General features: G+C 28.3%; 2 protein-coding genes across 4 annotated transcripts in view; one reads left to right on the forward strand and one right to left on the reverse strand.

Moving 5' to 3' along the window:
* Nucleotides 1–905: 905 nt before the first annotated feature.
* Nucleotides 906–20,644, forward strand: part of LOC129612970 (protein unc-80 homolog) — a 103,223-nt gene continuing 83,484 nt past the window's right edge. For all 3 annotated transcript variants that reach the window (XM_055526835.1, XM_055526843.1, XM_055526852.1), the window contains exons 1-4: nt 906–1,026; nt 1,773–1,894; nt 12,056–12,329; nt 14,588–14,614. In XM_055526835.1, the coding sequence (XP_055382810.1) occupies nt 12,174–12,329; nt 14,588–14,614 (183 nt within the window). In that variant the 5' untranslated portion in view covers nt 906–1,026; nt 1,773–1,894; nt 12,056–12,173. The remainder of the gene's footprint in view (nt 1,027–1,772; nt 1,895–12,055; nt 12,330–14,587; nt 14,615–20,644) is intronic.
* On the reverse strand, nt 3,470–7,436 carry LOC129607759 (uncharacterized protein MAL13P1.304-like). The gene is made up of 7 exons (XM_055518935.1): nt 6,945–7,436; nt 6,791–6,870; nt 6,510–6,691; nt 6,242–6,427; nt 5,568–6,114; nt 3,769–4,097; nt 3,470–3,675 (listed from the first exon to the last, which is right to left on the reverse strand). The coding sequence occupies exons 1-7, from the start codon at nt 7,434–7,436 to the stop codon at nt 3,470–3,472; spliced, it is 2,022 nt and encodes a 673-aa protein (XP_055374910.1).

The following is a 20,644-nucleotide window of genomic DNA, read 5'->3' on the forward strand; positions in this document are numbered from 1 at the left end:
GCTGCTATAAAACTCAAAGAGTTTATTTTAAATATTTCAAAAACAAGCCAAGTCAGATTCAGAAGTCAGATTGTCAGGGTGCAGAGTAAAATTCAGTCGGTTTAGCAACTGTGTTACCATTTCATGATGTATGCGTTGTTTAAATACGCTATGAAATTTTTTTTCTAATTTTTTTTTCCATGTTTTAATTTCTTATACGCGAGAAAATGTTTTGCAATACCATTAAAAAGATTTAGTTTTTACTTGTCCTGCACCTTATAAAAAATTGAATGCATCTTTCTTTTATCGATTAAAAATTTTATCGATAATGTTTAATTCAAAATCGTTTGTTTTCTCACAACTAAATTTTTTTTATAAAAGAAAATATTTTTGATTTCTAAGCTCAACATGAAGTATAATTTTTAAAATATACACTCCGAATAACATAACAAAATTTTTTTTAATAAATAAATTTTTTCAAAAGGTTAAGAATGCCTTCAAACTAAATATAAATATAATGAAGAAAGATTCATGAAACTCTCTGTTTCTATAAGTTCACTTTGTTTAATTTATCTTCAAATACAAGATATTTAAAGTAAAAATATTTCGCTGCATTATATGATAACTTCAGTTTATATTTTCTAACAAACAAATACATGCATATATTGGAGCACATCACAGTTTCTCTTTTTTTGAACAAATAATTATCAAATATTTCAACTGATAAATATTTCAACTGATTTGAACAAATAATTATCAAATATTTGTCAGCTGATTCAAGTTTAAGTCCTTTCTTATCTATAAAAAATTATACTCTACCATTCTAGTTAAACAAAAATGGATCAATATTGTATATCACACATTTCTACAACAACAGCTGTGTTAAAGCAATTTTAGTAAGTATTATTCATTTCTATCATATATGTGACAGCCATGACATAGTTAAGACATGAATTCGGTTTGCGAGTTAATAAATTGTTAAAAAAAAGCAAAAGAAGTATAAGTTAATTTAAAAAATTATAGTTAAAAAATTTTCCTCACCTATAGGTAAAGTGAAAAGCGTTTATATAATCAAAATAGATAATATTTGTGTTACAATATTAGAAAATGTAAAAATAAAACATCATGGAAAATCAAAACAAATCTTGGGTGTGACAAAATAGTCGTTATTTTCAATCATTGTGCTTTGATTTATTGATGTTAATTTTATAATCAGTGATTTTATAAAAACTTCGTCAATAAATTTTAAATAAGTTTTTTACATTTGTGGTTCCTTTTTTTTAATTTTCAATAATTTTTCACTTCATTATATAATTTCAAAATGGCGGAAATGAAAAACTTTAAGATACTTGTCCTTGAATTAAACGGAGTCTGCGTTAAAATAAAATTACTTTGGAATAAAATTTTTTTTTAATAAAATTAAAATATGTTTCCAAGATTCTGTAAATTAATTATATGATCTATTTTAATTTATTAATGATTTTTTATATCAATTGATAAAAATTATATTAATATAAATTTAATAAAAAAAGCATTTTTTAATTAACATTAAATATAAATGGGACAGTAGACTTACAGTTTAGTAATAATACATTTTCCTTTGAAGGACTTCCAACATATGTACATACAAAATATCTAAATTGGGTTTATAAAAATTTGCAAAAGAAGTTTCCGTTAATTGGGATTATTTGAGTGTTATTTAAAATCTTTTATGTTAAACTAGCAAACGACTAATTTTTCTTTGCAAGAAAAGATTAAAGTCAAAAATTTAATATTTGTTTTTTAATTTCAAGTTTCATCTCTGCAAATATTGGTTTAACAGGATTTCCAAACTTGGACTGATTGCCCTAAAACTGGAGTATTTTTGATGCTACCGTGTAATACCTAGTGCAATTTTTATTTTGGATAATTTTGGGTAATTTTAATTTTTGTGAATTAGCATTGTGATTTAGCATAATCAAACAGTATCTAAAGTTTGTGATTTTGAATTTTCATTTCGTTATAAAAAATATTTTGTCAAAAAAACGACTCACTTGTTATGCTTATATAAATAAACAATATATTTCACGTTATTATAGGAGGCCTGTCTAGAATAACTTGAAAAAACTTTTAAAAAATTTAAAAATATGCGATAAACATCAAATTTCAAAGTATCTATCAAATATAAGCAAATAGTTTTTGGTTACTTATACCAAATATTTTGATTTCGAATTATAAAAGTGTGATATTTAGAAAAATTCATTTGTGAACCAATTTTGGTTATTACCGACCGTATTGTGTATCTGTATACAACAGGTAGGTTACGTGATGGCAACAAATTTTGCATATCTAGTTTTCGGAGGGAATGCACTTCTTCATGGTAGGGAAGTGTAAATAAACTATTTTTAGCAACTTGTCGGTATGTGAGTGCACGCGAATTACGTTTATTTTATTTTTCCGTAATAAAAAAAAAAATAAAAACACCAAAATTTAAATTTTAGTTACTTATTTATTTATTTAACTTTATTCTTCGGAATAACAGTTAACCGATTTATTCTAGAGTAAACTTAATAATAATTGATTTTAAAATTGAATTTATTAACTTAAGGTACTTGGAAGCATAAAATTATTTAGTCAGCAGTAATTACTTTAAGTGTGTTAATTTTATTTTAGTAATTTGGTATTTTATGTGAAAACAATTTTTTTTATGTTAAAGAAATTACTGTTGATTATGATTTTTTTTTGTATTATGGAAATTTATAATGAAATAAGAAATATGAAATTTATGGGAAAGAATTTTATTATTTTAAGTTAACGGAAAATTTTGTTAAATTTTATAAAAGAAAGACGACGGAAATGAGGTGTCGTCTTTCGAATTGACCTTACTTGAGTTTACTGACATGACTCCTCCTTCCCTTGTTTGAAGACTCTCCTGAGTCGTCATATTAATTTTAATTTTAAAAATTTTGTACATCCAATCAAATATTACAATTATGATCAAAATAGTAATTATAAATATAAATGTTATAATTTAATATATACATATGTATAATAAGATTGTCTTTTATACTTAATTTTTTCTGTAATTTTACTAAGATTTTCAATTTGATTTAGGATAATTATTAAAATAATTATTTATATTTATAGAACAATTATTAAAATTGATTAGATAATTTCCTTTGAGAAGAAAAGATCTTTCATCACAATTACTAGAAAGATTTACATTATTTTGATTCTTGGCAATTACTAAACCTTTTTCAATTTCCAAAACTTCTGATATATTATTAAATGATTTATTGCAATTTCTTTTTTACTAAGCAATGGCTTGATAATTTTAAATTTTTCAAATCCGTAAGATTTTTAATTTTAATGCATAGTCAGTGTAAATTGTTTGTCATGTTCTCGAATCATGTTGAATTTTCTCGAAATTGTATTTCTGTCTTGTTCTATTGCTTCTTTAAGTTTCACGAAAGATTCATTAAAATTCTGATTAATCTAACCAAGTTCTGTATCAATTTTTTCTACTGTTAGATGTCCCTGGCAAAATGTCAGTATTATTGTCAGCAATAGCATTTTGAAGATTAATTTTATCTGAAAATTTTGATTTTCTCTTAATAGTAGAAGAATGAATGTTATCAAGAGCATGTTTTTTATATTTAGGTTGTTCTTTGTGCCTAACTGTTTTATAATTTTTTATATAACCTTCTACTCTATCATCTTGGTAATTTTCTCTTTTAGGATTATTTTTATTTAGAGACCTAGTTTTTTCTTTAAGGATATTATTATAAATTATTTTTATGCCACATTTACCTTCCTGGATATTTATTGGTTTTTCCCTGGTTGTGGAATGATAACTATTACTATACCATTCCGAAACCCTAAAAATTTTTTCTTGAATATTAAGGTCCTCATTTTCAATTCCTAACATTCTAATTTTTCCGCTAAGTTTATTATGTAATCGTTCTATGTTAGAATTCCCGGTATGAGAATTCGGTTTAACTAAATGAAGTTCTATATTTTCCTTTCTTAAGAAGTCCTTTATATTTACGTTACGAAATTCGTTGTCTGTTACTAATTTTTTAAAATACCCTCTTTGTGATTTGTATTCCCTTAATTTTTCAATTATAGTTTGGTTGTTTCTGTCCTCGAGATAGTAAGCGATTGCAAATTTAGAGAATTTATCTAAGAAGGTAAGGAAATTTGATTTAGAATTCGTGTATACATCCATGTGTATAATCTGTTTGATATTTTCAGGAGTTTCAGTGAATTTGAATTTTTTTCTTATTGGATTCCTGTCATACTTTTCTCTATTACAAGTGTCGCAATTGTTAATGTATTTTTTAAGAAGAGCTTTGAGGTTCGGAAAGTATATATGTTGTTTTAAGCCCTCGTAGTTTTCCAAAATTCCGGTATGTCCAGTCTCTAGTCTATGATATTTGTTTATTTGTTTGTAAGTTTCGTCTTCTGTCTTCATGTCTTTTGCATGAAATGAACATTTGACAAATTTTATTCCCTTAATGTCACTAAACAGTTCCTTTAATTTTTGTTGCAAAATGTTATATTTATGGTCAGGTAGGTCTGTGTAAATTCCTATTTTACCCGGTCTTTGTATCTTCTTAGAATGTCGGAGAGATTGTTTTGTAAGTCTTGCGAATTTATATAAATTTTCCTATTCTTATGTATTGTCTCCATTTCTCTAATTTTTGGTCTGTTAAAATAAGTTGTGTTTTAAATCGGTTCACAACCGTCTCCAGTATTGGTATATGATCATTAAGGTCTTCCTGTCAACATTGTTGTGTAAAGAATTTGTATCTTCGTCACCGCCCCTTTCTGAGTCAATCGTCTCGATTGCATTTATTTCACGAGTCTCATTATTTATTTGTTCAGAAAATCAGCAACTTTGTTTTCTTTACCCTTTATGTAATCAATGTTAATGTTGTATTCCCCTAGTTTCAGTTGCTGAGTATTTCCTCTCATGTTCGTTGAGGGTCCTACTGGCGAAACATACTGGGTGGCTGTCTTGTTGGAGAACAGCACCAATAGTATATTGGCTGGCATCCGTTACAAGTTTAAATTTTTTGTTAAAGTCAGGGTACCTGAGTATGGGCGTTTCAGTAACCAGTTTTTTTAATTTTTCAAAAGAGTTTATATAGTTAGAGTCGTTTGTGTCCAACTTCACATTTTTCTTTAGGTACTGAGTCATAGGCTGGGCTACCTTAGCGTAGTCCCGAATAAATTTTCGGTAGTAGCCAGACATACCTTAAAACGATTTTATTTGTTTTTGAGTTTCCGGTAATTTCAATTTACGGATATCCTCAACCTTCTTGGGATTCGGTCTAACTCCTTCGGGTGTTAGAATATGGCCCAATTATTCGGTTTCTTTCGAAAAAAGATTGCATTTATCGAATTGAATCTTAAGATTAAATTCGCGTAATTTATTACATATCAACTTTATAATGTTAATGTGTTCTACTAGAGTTGTACTGAAAATTAGTATATCGTCGAGATAGACGACACATATTTTATTTATAAAATCTCGAAGAATAGATTTCAGTAGGCGCTGAAAAGTGGCTGGTGCATTTTTCAGGCCAAAAGGCTTCCTTATATACTCATAGTGCCCCTGAGGAGTAGAAAAGGCTGTTTTCTTTTTATCTTCCTCCCTTACCAAAATTTGATGAAAGCCCTTGGCAAGATCAAGAGTGGTGAAATATTGTGTCCTGCGAAGTTGGTCTAATATAGTCTCGATGTTAGGAATGGGGAATTTGTCGTCAACCGTCACTTCATTGAGTTTACGGTAGTCGATCACAATTCTCCACTTCTTCTGTCCTGAACTGTCGGCTTTTTTCTGTACAATCCATAAAGAACTATTGTAAGGTGAGTTGCTTTCTTTTATTATTCCTTGCTTAAGCATGTCAGATATTTGTTTCGATATTTCCTTCTCATGTATTTGAGGGTATCTGTATATTTTAAAATATATCGGTCTGTCAATAGTTGTTATGATTTGATGTTGAATTTCTGTAGTGTTAGTTAAATAGTCTCCCTCTTTAAAGAAGAGATCGCTATAGTTATTTAGTAATTTATTTAAATGAGTCTTTTCTTCAGAGTTTAGAGATTTCTTCAAATTTTCAAAGTCATTGTTACTTATACTACTGTAATCTAGTTGGTGAATTTCATTTATATTATAAGGACAACTATCTAAAAATTTAATTTTATTATTATTTATTTGTAATAGAACTCATTTTCCATATCAATTATTGCTTTTAGAGCCTAAGAAGATTCGGACCTATTATGCCATGAAAATCCTTATTGTCAAATTTAACTAGTTTCCAGATCATTTCTGCATCTTCATTAAACTCTAATGGCAAATTTGTTTTTATTTCTTTATTGACATATATAGTTCCATTTATGGTGCTAAAAGGGATAGGTTTCTTAATATTATACCTCTTATATCTAGGAAGTTTATTATGATCTAAAAGAGTGGTTGAAGAACCTATGTCTATTAAACATCTGATTCTTTCATTCTCTATTGTTAGTTCTAAAATTTACCTCACCCTGAATATGATCTACTTCCATCGGTTCCTGGTGATTAGCTCTATAATTATTATTGAATCTTGTTCGTCCAGAATTATTGGAACTATTATTATTATTATTGTAATTATTAGCATGGTTGTTGTTATTGCTACGATTAAATATAGTCTGTCCTGAGTTGTTAGAGTGTCCTAAATATCTATTACTATTTCGAAAATTAAAATTTCTCTGATTATAGTTTGAATTTGAATTAAAACTTTTATTATTTTTTGGAATATTACAAAATTTATTTTTATTATCAAACCGATTGCCATAGTTATTGTTGGAATTTCTTTCTCTAATTAAATTTGAACTAGTTAAAGTATTGTAGGCTTCTCTTAAGCTCTGAATGTTTTTATTTAATATTAGATAGACGCCAAATTTGCTTCTATATTATTTAAGAAAATTCCTAAAATTACGGATTCATTTGTTTTAGGACTGAATTCCTTAGGTTTATTTACATCGAATTCATACTTTTCATTTAATTTCCCTAATATAACTTTTAACTTATTAAAAACTTCACTTACTGAACTTACAGATTGAACTTTTATAGATAGAGCCTCCTGGTACAGTTGATGATAAGTCTCCTTGACGCCGAAGTTGTTGACTAGGATTTCTTTCATGTTATCCCAGGTTGCATCTGGTCCTAATGTTCTTATGACTTCTAAGTCTGGTTCTGGTATCTTATTTATAATAGTTCTTTGAAAGACATATTGCTTTAGATCAGGATTACTGTTGAATAGAGGTAATATAGTATCAACCTCTCTTAGAAATGACGACAAAGCATAATCGTCACCTCCTCTGAATTCGTGGATGCGTGTAGCATCCCTTAATAAATCACTGACAGTTAGAGTAAATTGATTATTATTATTATTATTATTATTATTTGTGTTATCACTATTTAATGCCATTTCTGTTTGTGTTTTTTCAGGAATTTCGTAAATTAAGTCTTTCACTTTTTATTTTTGTTTTTTCTTTTGGCATTCGTTTTTTGTTTTTATTTTAATTTTTTCAGGTTTAAATTTATTATGATTAATTATTTTAAAACTTTAAATTACTTTTTTATTTTTTACTATTTAAAATTTTAAATTATTTTTATTTATTTTTTATTACTATTTTAAAATTTTAAATTATTTTACAAATTAAAAAAAAAATTTGGCAAAGTTTAAACTTTAGTTTAAATTGTTAAGTTGTTTATAAATTTAAATTTATAACACTTAGTGAGGTTCGATCACTAAACTGTTTATCTTTGGATAGCAGAATTACCGTTCTGCGCCAATTACGTTTATTTTATTTTTCCGCAATAAAAAAAAAAATAAAAACACCAAAATTTAAATTTTAGTTACTTACTTATTTATTTAACTTTATTTTTCGGAATAACATTTAACCGATTTATTCTAGAGTAAACTTAATAATAATTGATTTTAAAATTGAATTTATTAACTTAAGGTACTTGGAAGCATAAAATTATTTAGTCAGCAGTAATTACTTTAAGTGTGTTAATTTTAGTTTAGTAATTTGATATTTTAGCTTTAATGTGAAAACAATTTTTTTTACAAGTATGTGAAAGTAATTACTGTTGATTATGAGTTTTTTTTTTTATTATGCAAATTTATAATGAAATAAGAATTATGAAATAAGAAATATGAAATTTATGGGGAAGAATTTTATTATTTTAAGTTAAGGGAAAATTTTGTTAAATTTTATAAAAGAAAGACGACGGAAATAAGGTATCGTCTTTCGAATTGACCTTACCTGAGTTTACTGACATGACTCGCGTGTATCTAAAGTTCGGCTAAACAGATTTTGATGAAATTTAATATGCAAACCTATTTCGAGAATGCACGGATTGATAAACTTTTGGGATACATCAGGGCTCGAGAACTGCACTTTTTAGCGGGCCCTTTTTACATTTTTGACCATTTTGAAGAAATTCACTTGAAATTTCTCATATAGCTTAGCTCGACAATCCGCGAAGTCTGCTAACTTTTGGAAGAAATCAGGCGTCGGTAACTGGACGTTTACTACGGGCCAAGTATACATTTTTCCGTATATAAAGAGAAATAGTCAACCGATTCGAAGAAGAGAAATAATCTTCGTATTACAACAATTAACATATATAGTAAAGATCAGGGCTCGAAAACTGATCTGCGGGCTGATTATACATTTTTCACCATATCTACGGAACGAATTGATGGAATTTCTTGAAATTTGATATTTCATGAAATTCGGGTAGCACAAAGCGAAATTCTACTATGAGCCAAATTTACATTTTTCTGGGTATGTTAACTTTAAGCTTACTAATGTCCTAAAAATTAAAAAGAAGTATTTAACGGACATTTTTATAACACTCTGCAACACTTTCACTTAACTAGACAATACACATTGCGGTCGGTTATGTGCTGACCACATCAGATTTTTTTTATTTTAAGTTTATTTGTTGAAAGAGTTTTGAAAAAAATTCAAGAATAATATAATTTTTTGCATTTCATTAAAAAACTTAAGATCTTATTTTTTTTACCAAAATTGCGGTTTAAAAAAAATATCAACTGCTTTTCAGAGTGACGATTGTGATAAAAAATTAGTAATAGTTGATAAATAGAGTACTTAAAATCAATAAAAATAAAAAATAGTGGCAATTGATTTTTTACATTTTATTAGGGTTCTTAAAATCTTGACATAAAAATGGTTTTTATCCTATATCTCCTGTACCACAAAAGATTTTTTATTATATTGGGGACTTAAATTAAAAAAAGGCCAAAATTCTGAAACAAAAAAATCTAAAAGTTTCTGAACTTTTCACATAAAATTATGGTGATGAAGAAAATTAAAATACAAAATGGAAAAAATTGTTGTTTTCCATAGTTTGAATGCTTGATAGTCCGAAAATACATAAAATACAAAATGAAGTAATATGTTGCTTTCAAGATCTTTACTAACCCTTTCAAAAACAGATGAAGCAAGCCTTTATTTTTTTCTGAAGGGAAGTTATAAGGAAAAAAGTTTAATTAAGAATAACAAAGTTGTCGTATAAATATTATATAAATGTCATAAAAAATGAATTAATCGAAATTATCATAACAATTAACAAATCATAATGTTTATTTGATAATTTTTAGAAAATATGCAAAATATGCATTTTTCGCATGTTTTGAACACTTTTAATATTTTTAACGGCAAAACTATGAGAGCTAGAAGAAAAATGTTATATGAGTTAACTTTTAGATCTCATCGTAGCGCATCGAAAAAAAAAACGAAAAGAATTTAAAACAAAAAAATTGACATTGACGAACTGTATTTCGAGAACTATGACTCAATTCAAATTAATTGTAGCATCAAAAATAAAGAACGAGTCATCGCCTCTAAAACAAGCATTTATTTATATGCAAGAAAACTCCGGTACCTTTTTTGTTTAAAACAGGCTGTAGGTCGAAAACGAATACATCTACACAAAACACCCTCCCTCCCTCGCCCTAACAATTTTTTGCTGGAAATTGATCGAAGAATCATCCATGGAATTATTTGAAATATACATACTTATAGAACTAAACAATTAATTAAATTTTTTTTCCCAAAAAAGTATTGTACCAAAATAATGGTATGTTATTATATTAATATCAGATATGTTGCATTATTATATGTATCTCATTACTTTCTTTTAAATTGAAGCAAAAACTAGAAATAATATAATAAAGCTGTTACTATATATATTTTCTATTCATAAAAATCTAGTTTTACTATGAACGTTTAATAAAACATAATAATAGCACCCTTGTGGCAGCTTAACAATGACTACAAATTTTTTCTGTAGAAAAGACTAAAGAGTAATTTTATATATGTAAATATGTATATATGTATTCCGGTATTGAGTTCAAGAGTCTTTTATAACTATTAAGTACCTTAAATATAAATTATTATTGTTTTAAAAGACATAAGTTGTAATCATTTTTAATATATGTATGTTCTCATAATTACATATAAAATAAAAATGAATGCGAATCAAACGAAGAGTTTTTAATCTAGCATAGTTTCGAAGAGTAAGTGAAAACACTTTTTACTATATGAGTAAGTGACATCAATTTTGCCATATTAATAATCAAAACATATTATTTTGATTATTAATATGACGTAATCAAAACATCATGACTTATGACTACAAAAATTACCAAAAGAAGTGTTAACATTTGGTTTGTCTGGAATACAACTTGAAAAAACTTTCCAAAGAGAAAAAAAAAGAAAAAAATGCTCATTTAAACCTTGAAACCACTTAAGCATTAAGAAAATGACAACGTCATCATTTTCTCTCATATTTGATTAAAAAGTATTACACCAGGTGCTTTTCCATACAAAAACTTTATAAAGTTTTTAAAAACTTTTACAACAGGCAGACTAATGATCGGATTCGATCATTAGTCTGCCTGTTGTAAAAGGCAAAAAATAAAAATTATATTTTTTAAAATCAAGAAATTTGACATTTTTATAAAAATTTGGAAAGGGAGGAGGGTTAAAAAAATTTTCTCCAAACAAAACAAATTATTTGCTAATATCTTTAAAATTATTACCACTTTCCAAAATTTCATTTGCTACTTTTTCTCTTTTTTTCAAAATCTAAAAAGTTTTTGTTGTTTCGTAACAAGAACTTGCGCAAAATATCACTATAACTTTAGCTTAAATATACGAAGCTTTTCGACCAACAAACAAGCTTCCAGGAAAGGTGCGCAAGATAATAACAGTTAGCCCTTCTGCACCTTATTTTTCTCAAAGTAGCCCTGAAAAGGTTTATTTGGGAAGAAACCCTTCGGAATGTTTCTGTAAAATTTACTGTATTTCTAAAATTAAATTTTTTTCTTTAAAAAGTGTTTTAAAAATGTCAACTATTTTTAAGAATACATAATTGTTATTTTTGATTAAAATTAATAGTGGTTGAAATTTAGAGCACTGAAAATGTATAAAAATAAAAACTTGTGATAATTTTTTTAGTTTATATATTCTATCGACGCCTTTAAAATTTTGAAATACAGATGAGTTTTTCTTAATATCTCACTAAAAACGGATTTTTAAAGTTTGACCTATGTAAATTAAAGCTGACCACAATATACTCAAAAAATACATAAAATACAAAATCAAGTAAAATGTTGCTTTCAAGCCCTTTTTAGTCCTTTCAAAAATTGCTTTTGTAAACCTTTTATCTTTTTCGGGAGGAAAATTGTAACGATATGACAAGCTCTCCTACATCACCAAAATAGATTGTGGCTTGAGGTTTTTAAATTGAAAATAGTGCTTAAAAAGTTATTTAACAAACACAAAAAAGTCACAAAATTACTCAAAAATGAGTATTTTTTTGAGAATTAAAATACTTCTTTAAATATCACTCCAAAGTTTTACTACTCAAAATTTCCGAAGACCCAACAAATAAAATACAAAAATTACGAAAACCATTCTGTCTCCGTTTCAGCTATCAGTTATTTTATTTCTGGCTCTTTTTTATCATTTTTTTCTTAAATACTTTTTTTTTTATTTTTAATGCCAGTTTTATTGTATGCAGTACGGATGTCAATCATATTACATACAAGTAATATCTTCACAAATACTGAACTTTCAAAAATACTTTGCCGGAAAAGGATTGATTAACAACTATAGTTAACAAAATGACGGTTACAAGTAATGAGATGTTTGACAAAAATATTTTGGATGACGGCTTACAAGATTTAGGATTACCAGTATCGGTCCAAACATTTTTATGGAGACAAATAGCACCTTTTATAAGACCTAAACTAGGAAAATTACATGAAGCGAGTTGTATGGTAAGATATTTTGTGAATATACATATACTTATATACAATTATATTTTATTTTCATAAAAGTATTAATTATTATTCAAAAATAAGTTTTCACAAAATATAATACAATACTGTTCCTCTAGAAAAAATTAGCAATTACAAGTCATGTATGTATGTAAATATAAAAAAAAATATTAAAGGTTAAAAACAATATAAATATAAATTAAAATCCGCATTTGCTGTAAATAAAAGCCTTTTTAAATGTTAAAAGAATAAAAAGTAAAAAAATAAAGATAACAATTAAATTAATGTCAAATTAAAGAAATTATGCTGTTAATAATTTAAGCTTCGCATTTCTATTTAATTGAATATTACTTTTATACCCTGCACCTTCGTGAGGGTGAAACTATTTTTATACCCTCGTCCGTTCGCTCGATCGCACGGTAACTCAAAATCGAGTAAAGCAAATACGACCAAACTTTCACAAGTACCTTTTTTTGTGCCAAGAACAAACCCTATTGTTATTGCACCAATTCGGCCAACGTGTTCGGTTAACTGCCGTAAGCCTCCAAGAGATTATTTTAAATATTTCAGAAACGATAATACATACAAATATGAAATTTTGTTTAAATAGCTAAGTTTAAATATTCGGAAACATAGTAAGGTTAGATTGGCAGTAATCAGTTCAATTATAGGTCAGACATATTCATGAAAATTTTGGGAAATGGTTTGACAGGTTTGAGTAACTCCCATACTGCCATGAAAGGTAATTTTAAATATTTCTAAAATAAGTTTTTATACTCAGATTGTAAAGGTGCAGGGTATAATTCAGTCGGTTTAAACCGACTGAAACTTTTTTTTTGTTTTAATTTTTATATTTATTTTGTGATATGTTACTGATCATTTTATAATTTAGATGTTAAAAATAAATTCAAATAACACGCATCGGATTGTAATATTAATAAAATTTTTCTTTTGAAATAATATTTTATTAGTTTTTAATAAAAATGTTATTCTATGGGGCATATAATTATGTAATTTATATAGAAAATTGATGATTAATCACAACGTTTAAAAGTTCACTATTTAAAAGAGTAATTTTTCTTTTAGAATCCAAGCGCAAATAATTAAAATGAGATTGCTTTTAAACATTTAACGTTAAAGAAATAATAAAAAGGTAAAAACGTAAATATAGATGTATTAATCAATACATGAAGAAATTTGATTTTTGTATGAATAAAAATTATCCATAAAATTTAGATAATTTTTATATACATATAAGTTTCGTTCATATAAGCAGATTTCAGGAAAAGTATTTGAATTATAAACATTTAATGTTAGCATACAGTAAATTTTATAATATCAACTTAATAATGGATATTGATTTAAAATTGAATTTTGTCATCATTTTGTCTAAATCTTCAGTAGGATAAAGTTGATTTCTTCATGCTTATTCTAATTCAAATGTAAAGATCAAGTTTCATTAACACCTTCCATCGGCCTTGGTGATTATCCGCATGCACCTCTATGAAGCCCTGTGTTACTGACATATCTACATCGTGTACATATTTCCACCTCTATTGCCTTTTGTCAAAAAATGAATTATGTCATTGATATTTTTCTCCTACTGATTAAAGATATCTTCATTTTAGCTTTCGCTAATAAATTGACGATAATTCATTCATTTGGTCACTTGTTTTGCATATTGCATATCCTACCAATTATGTGTTTCAGACACTCATACTTTTAATTAACCGTTTTTCAAAACGATTCAACCTCGGCACTTATTTTTATCAATCTATTGTTTTTTCTTTCCCGAAAGGGTAAAGTTTAAAAAAATGTATTAGGCTTAATATTACCATTTTTTATAAAATCATTTTTAATTTATATTGACATTTCATAAAATTTATATACATAAATTATAATACATTGTACATAATAGATATACATACATATATATCTATAGGTATTATGATGAGCACGACGTAAAGAAAAAAAAAGAAAAACAATGTAATAAACATAATCGTTTTAACACAATTTTTTTTATAATCAGATTGCAATCTACATATATCTTAGAACTTCATTCTTTCATAGATACGTATTTACTTTTTTATTACTTTATTACACACTAAATGTGATATGTTTGTATTTATCTTATGCTTACACAACCAACACTCAAATTGTAAAAATTAATACAAAACCAATGCGATTTCATCCTTAAAATTAAAAACAAAATCAAAATCAAACTAAAAAAAAATTAACTATGACTGTTGCTATATCAGTTTTGCCAACATGCCCCCGGACATCATGTAAGTACAGAATTTTTCTCAATAATATTTATTTACTTTTGTTTACTTGTTTAGTTTTAATTTTTTTCACTACTTATACATTTTTCAAAAATTTATTCTACATTAGAATAAACAATATTATATTTTAAATTATAATTTGTAAAAATAAACAGAAAATTTGAAAGTGTTTGACTGTAATATTTTGTATAAAATACATACATATATACATACATATATATAATTATGTATAATTTGTTCTTTACTTTTAATATTTCTTTTTGGTTTTTTGTAAAATGTATGTATGTTTGTTGTACGTCAGTGAAAATTGGAAATGGTTTTTATATTTGATCAGAGTGATCATTTTTGTTCAATGATTGATTAAAACGATTAATCATTAAAGTTGTCGATGCTTCTGAATTCTTATAAGTATAAGTACAAAGACTTTACTTGTGTTCGTATTGATTACAGACTATTATCTCAACTTCAAAAAGAGTTCCCTCAAAAATCGATTTACATTTAAATATTTAAAATTCTCAATAAAAAAAAATTAAAGTTGAAAAAACTTTTAAAAAGTTTATAAATATGTGATAAACGTAAAATTTCAAAGTATTTATCAAACATAAACAAATAATTTTTTGTTATACCAGAAATAAGGAAGAGATTTTGAATCGAAACATTTTTTGGTTAGATCTTCCTACACCAAAATCAAATTTTTTAAAAACAAACAATTAATAAAGTTGGGTCAAACCAAAGGTTTGTATTGTAATGCTTTTTCATTCAATAAGTGAAAATGCAATCTATGTATATCTACCACACTATTAAAAATATTTTCATTCATATACGAAACTATTTCTGAGATTGCATATATTTCGGATGAACGATTTATGCAGTCTTTGAAATAAAACAAAAATTAATTTAAAGAAGGGTTAACATAATGCTCGATTTTAACGGTTAATTGCGTGAGATAAGAAAAATAATTATATTATATTTTTTAATGTCATGGAATTTACCGTTAGCTTTTTGCGTTTACAGAAATTTGAAAAAGCTTACGCTTTCGGAAATATAAGGTGTCAAAAATTCAAATTTTACAAATTTCAAGAGGCGATAAGTTGAGAGGGGGTGGAGACGGAAAGAAATTTTCTTGTAATGAAATAAACTATTTATTATTATCTAAAAGCTGCTAAAATTTCAGGCTCCTACAACCTGGGGTCTAGAAGAAAAAGGACATCAAAACTTTGGAAACAACAGATTTTAGATAACGGTAAATTTCAACGGCCATTTTGATTACAAAATTTGAAAAATGTCTATGGTTTCATTGCAACAAATAGTTAAAAAGGCCATTTTTAGGGTTTTGGGGTGCATATAACTTTTAGGTATGGGGAGAGAGGTAAAAATTTCTTCTTTTCCCAAATTTCTTTTGGGAACAAAATAAACATAAACAAAAACATACAAATACAAAACGAAAAAAAAAGAAAAAAAAATTGAAATTTTAATATTTTGAGAATTTTACAAAAACATTTAAATTTTGAAAATGAATACTGATCTACTTGATGCTAATGAAATTAATAATTTTGTTTTTCATTTATATCTATTTAATTTTTTTGGACTGTTCAAAAATTTTGAAAATAAGCGCTTATAGTTTCTCTCTGTCCATGTTGCCTTTGCATAACCCATGATGAAAGAAAACTGAAATTTCCGTTGAAAAAAATTTTAGTTACTTCCCTCTTCCTTTAAAAGTTATAACCCTTCAAAGAGCCATTTTAAAGAAACCATAAACATTCAAATGCGAAAAAGTTGCGACTGGCGTTTTTACGGTATAACCGAATATTAAAAAGAAATATCTGCTAAAATTAACAGTTACCTAAAGTCCGTGCCTTTTCAAGTTTTTTATATTGGTTTCCTTCTAAAAAATAAGTTATAGAAGTCTGAAACTTTTCTAGCTTTTAGATACTAATAAAAAATGTTTTTCAGCTCCATCCCCTCGCAATTTTTCGCCTCTCCAAATTTATAGAAGTCGCATTTTTAGCAGCACATATTTCCGAAACTGCAATAAATTACGCAATCAACCATTGAATTGGAGCACTATGTTAACGCCTTCATTTTTTTTTAAAAGCAGTATTCTTACTTGGAAAGTTGCTACTTAACAAACCATTCAAAGTTTGAACCAACATTTTCAATTTTGTTAGCTACTTTTAATATGAAATTTTTTCGATTATTTATTTGTTTTGTTCATTAAAAACAAAAATCTATATGTGACTATCTACACACACTATTACAAAATGTGTAGATATTATCGCAGTCATTACTTTTAATAATAAAAAAAACACAGTGTCCTTTTGAAAAAAATGGTTGAAAATCATATAATTTGATTTTGATGAACTGAATAATATACCTTGAAGATTTCAAAAATTTTTAAATTTTTGTTAAATTTTTGAATTACGAGTATAATATATTTATTATAAGTAGGTGGTAATGTGGATTTCTAACAAAAATAATTATGTATATTTGTGTTTGTATTTTTCATAAATATACGCACATATAAAAACGCTTCTTATTAAATTTTGTTAAGGGAAATTTCTGTTTTTCATTTTTTTAAAAGGAATATTGATTCAAGTCATCAATTATAATTTTAATATTTGGGTTTTGTTGTGCCTACTTGAATATTTTCATATAATTTGAAATTTTCAGTATATTTTTCTAAAAAACTAAAAAGTAAAAATTTCCCATCCAAAAAAAAAAAAAAAACTGAAAAGTAGAATTTTAAAAGCTGAAAATAGAAAAATTAAATGTTCACGTTTTTTTCTATGAATTCCAAGTCTATAAAATAGTTACAAAACTTCAAACATTGAAAAAATGAGAATATCATCATTTTCTCTCATTTCTGTTCAAAAAGTATTATCCCAGATGTTTTCGCATGCAAACACCTTATAAAGTTTTTAAAAGTTTTTAAAAACTTTCTTATACCAGACAGACCTATATTTAGTTCATATAGACTCGTTACATCTTTTTTGCGAAAAATCGATAGAAATTTATTCGTAGTTTGAATCGCTTTCGAAATAAGGAAAGTATTGGAAAGCCTATCGGAAAAGTTCACACAAAAATGATTGTCTATTAGGTTTGATATATGTACACATGTATGTATGTGTACTCGAATGTAAATGTATTACCAGTTTATTAAAAAATTTTCTATTTATTAAATAACATGTCATTACAACAAAAGAATAAATAAAAGGAAAGTTAACTATATTTATGTACGCTATTTGTATGTATATTTATAAAGGACTGTGACATCCACATTGCAAGTAAAGCACAAACTGCAACTGATCCAAAAAGTTTAGTAAGCACCAAATAAAAGCAAGAAGAGAGCAAACCGTGCATCTAAACATTTGAATATACTTTACTTAAACTTATTTAAAATGCATTGAAAATTTAAATCCAACTGCTGAACATTTTTATATGAAATTTAAGATTTTTTACATAAAAACAAATAAGTATTTTACATAAACTTGACAAAAAGTGTTTTTAAAGACAAATTTAAAGATGAGCGCTTTAGATTGAGTTTTTCTCTTGATTTATAGTATAAAATGTAATACCAACCGCTCTTGATTTATAGTATAAAATATAATACCAATCGACAAATTAAAAATATTAATGGAAGGAGCATCTTGAAAAACAGGTTAAAATTTTTTTATTTATATAATACGAGTATTTTTGAATAGCTCCTTATTTATTTGAAATATCTGTAAAAAAAATCAAATTTAAACAAAACTCGTTATTTGTTTTTCTCTTCGAATTGATTTATTTTAAAATTTGAAATTAAATAATCTTTTCAAGGCAGTATAATTTTAAATTTATTTTATAATTTAAAAATTGACGTATCTTTTCAGATTTTGTTTTGTGTTAATTGTTACTTGCAATGTATTTGTTGTCAAGAACCATGATGTTGGCAAAACATTTTTCAATGTGAGACGTTGTTTTGATGACATTTAACTAATTTTTAAAATTTCAGATATCTGACCATTGGTGCAGTGGTTATGGCACCGGTCCTTTAACCGAAGGATCTCGGGTTCAAACCCCGGTCAGGTCACTATAAAAATTATATTAAATATTATTATAACTTAATATACAATACTAATAAATATTATACAAGTAATTTTCAAATATTCGTAATATTCCATATTAAAAAAAAAACTAAGAAAAATAAACAGTAAATATTAATAACCTCAAATAATTAATATAAATAAAACTACGGCAGATTAGTCACCTACCTAGTTAAACTCTATGACGCTATGAAACTAGTGCATGAGAAATCATGCACTTGCCCTATGCTCCTTCTAGGAGTGAATAAGGAAAAAAAAAAAAAAAAAAAAAATTTCAGATACAAAATAATTCTCAAACATATATTTGCCATCACACTCAAATAAGACATGAGTGGAGTCCTCCATGCCCCGATCGCAGAATCTACATCACTGCGTATTTGATCTGCCAATTTTTTGTAAATATGAGTTAAAGGGACCATGCCCAATAACAAACTTCGATAGAACCCTCAATAAGAGCGGCTCCGCCTTACAGTGTCAGGAATGCCCCTGATCCGTCGACCAAAGAAGAATTTGGACCGCAATAGCCACGCACGGGAGCGCCATAGCTCCCAAAAGCGCCTTTCCATCCAGGCAGCCACGAGGCAACGAAGATCTCCGCCTGAAAAACGGAGAAAGCTTCATCGTCTTGATTAAGAAGTCCGGCGCCTACAGGAGCTCCCAATCCAACTTCCTCCAGGACGGAGTTGTGGTCTGTCAAGCTACGTGCTATATATTCTGATAGCCTCAGTTTTGGAGCCCTGGCCGCCGCAAGGCCACCAACATGCATATGCAAGGGAGCAAGTCCCAGCATCCTCTCAAGCGCTGCCGTCGGCGAACTCCTCAGAGCACAAGTGGCGCCCAGACAAGCCCACATTTGTATTCTGCTAAGGACAATTTGGGCCACCGCTTGCCTTGTCTTGGGCAACCATACAAAAGCAGCGTACCTTTCCATTGGGCGTACCACAGTCCTGTACAGCCACACCACCAGTTGGGGACTCAGGCCCGAGGTCCTCCCGAATAAGGACTTTCAGGCAAAGAAGGCCTTGGTGGCCTTGGTTTTCACGTACTTGACGTGTAGATTTTTTTCAAGGGAACCGAGTGGGGCAGGAGTATTTCCCGGGCCACCGCAGCCGTTCGCGACTTATTGTAGTCTCCCCGTTCCAAGTATGAAACCGGAGATTGTACAATATCCCCGTTCCAAGTATGAAACCGGAGATATCCCTAAAGGAGTTAGACAGCAGTTCCCGAACACTTAAGAAACCCTGTCCAAAACAATTGCGCCGCCGGACAGCCAGTACCGGGCAGTGGCAAAGTATATACATGGTACTGGCTGTCCCCGAGCATGTTGAAAGAAACATCTTCGCCTGACGGCATCTCTTCGTGTCCCGCCAGTGCAGACCGCATTCCGCCGCAAGCAGGCAGGCGAGCCTAGCCCGCACGGCAGAGGAAGGCAGATCACAGAAAGGCAGCGGCTGCACAAAGTCGTCCCAGATCCCCTCCGCGCCAATCCATCGGCAGCCTCGTTGCACGCTCGTCCACTGTGACCAAGTACAAAAATAAGTGTCACTTTGTTTACCGATGCCAATTCCACAAGTGCAGTAAGGCAGCTCCAGACAAGCCTGGATGTAATCTGGGCCAACCGAAGCGCCAGCAATGCCGCACTGCTGTCTGAAAACACATAAATGGTACGGTTCCTATAAACCCTTTCTAAACTGACTCTCAGACAGATCTCTATTAATTTTATTTCGACCTGAAACACTGTGCAATACGGGTGCCGGCTCACATGTATACGCGTGTCCGGGCGGACACCGCACATACCCGAACCCACACCCGACTCCGTTTTGGACCCGCCTGCGTACTTGAACACTTGAAGAATCTACAATCTACTTGAGGTGTGGATTCCACGTTGGACGATTGTCTAACAACACCTCCAAAAATTTTACGTCCCCAGTCATCAGAACAGGAACACCGC

The sequence above is a fragment of the Condylostylus longicornis genome, unplaced genomic scaffold, assembly GCF_029603195.1.
Source record: "Condylostylus longicornis isolate FDR11 unplaced genomic scaffold, ASM2960319v2 ptg000004l, whole genome shotgun sequence".
In the NCBI taxonomy this organism is placed as follows: domain Eukaryota; kingdom Metazoa; phylum Arthropoda; class Insecta; order Diptera; family Dolichopodidae; genus Condylostylus; species Condylostylus longicornis.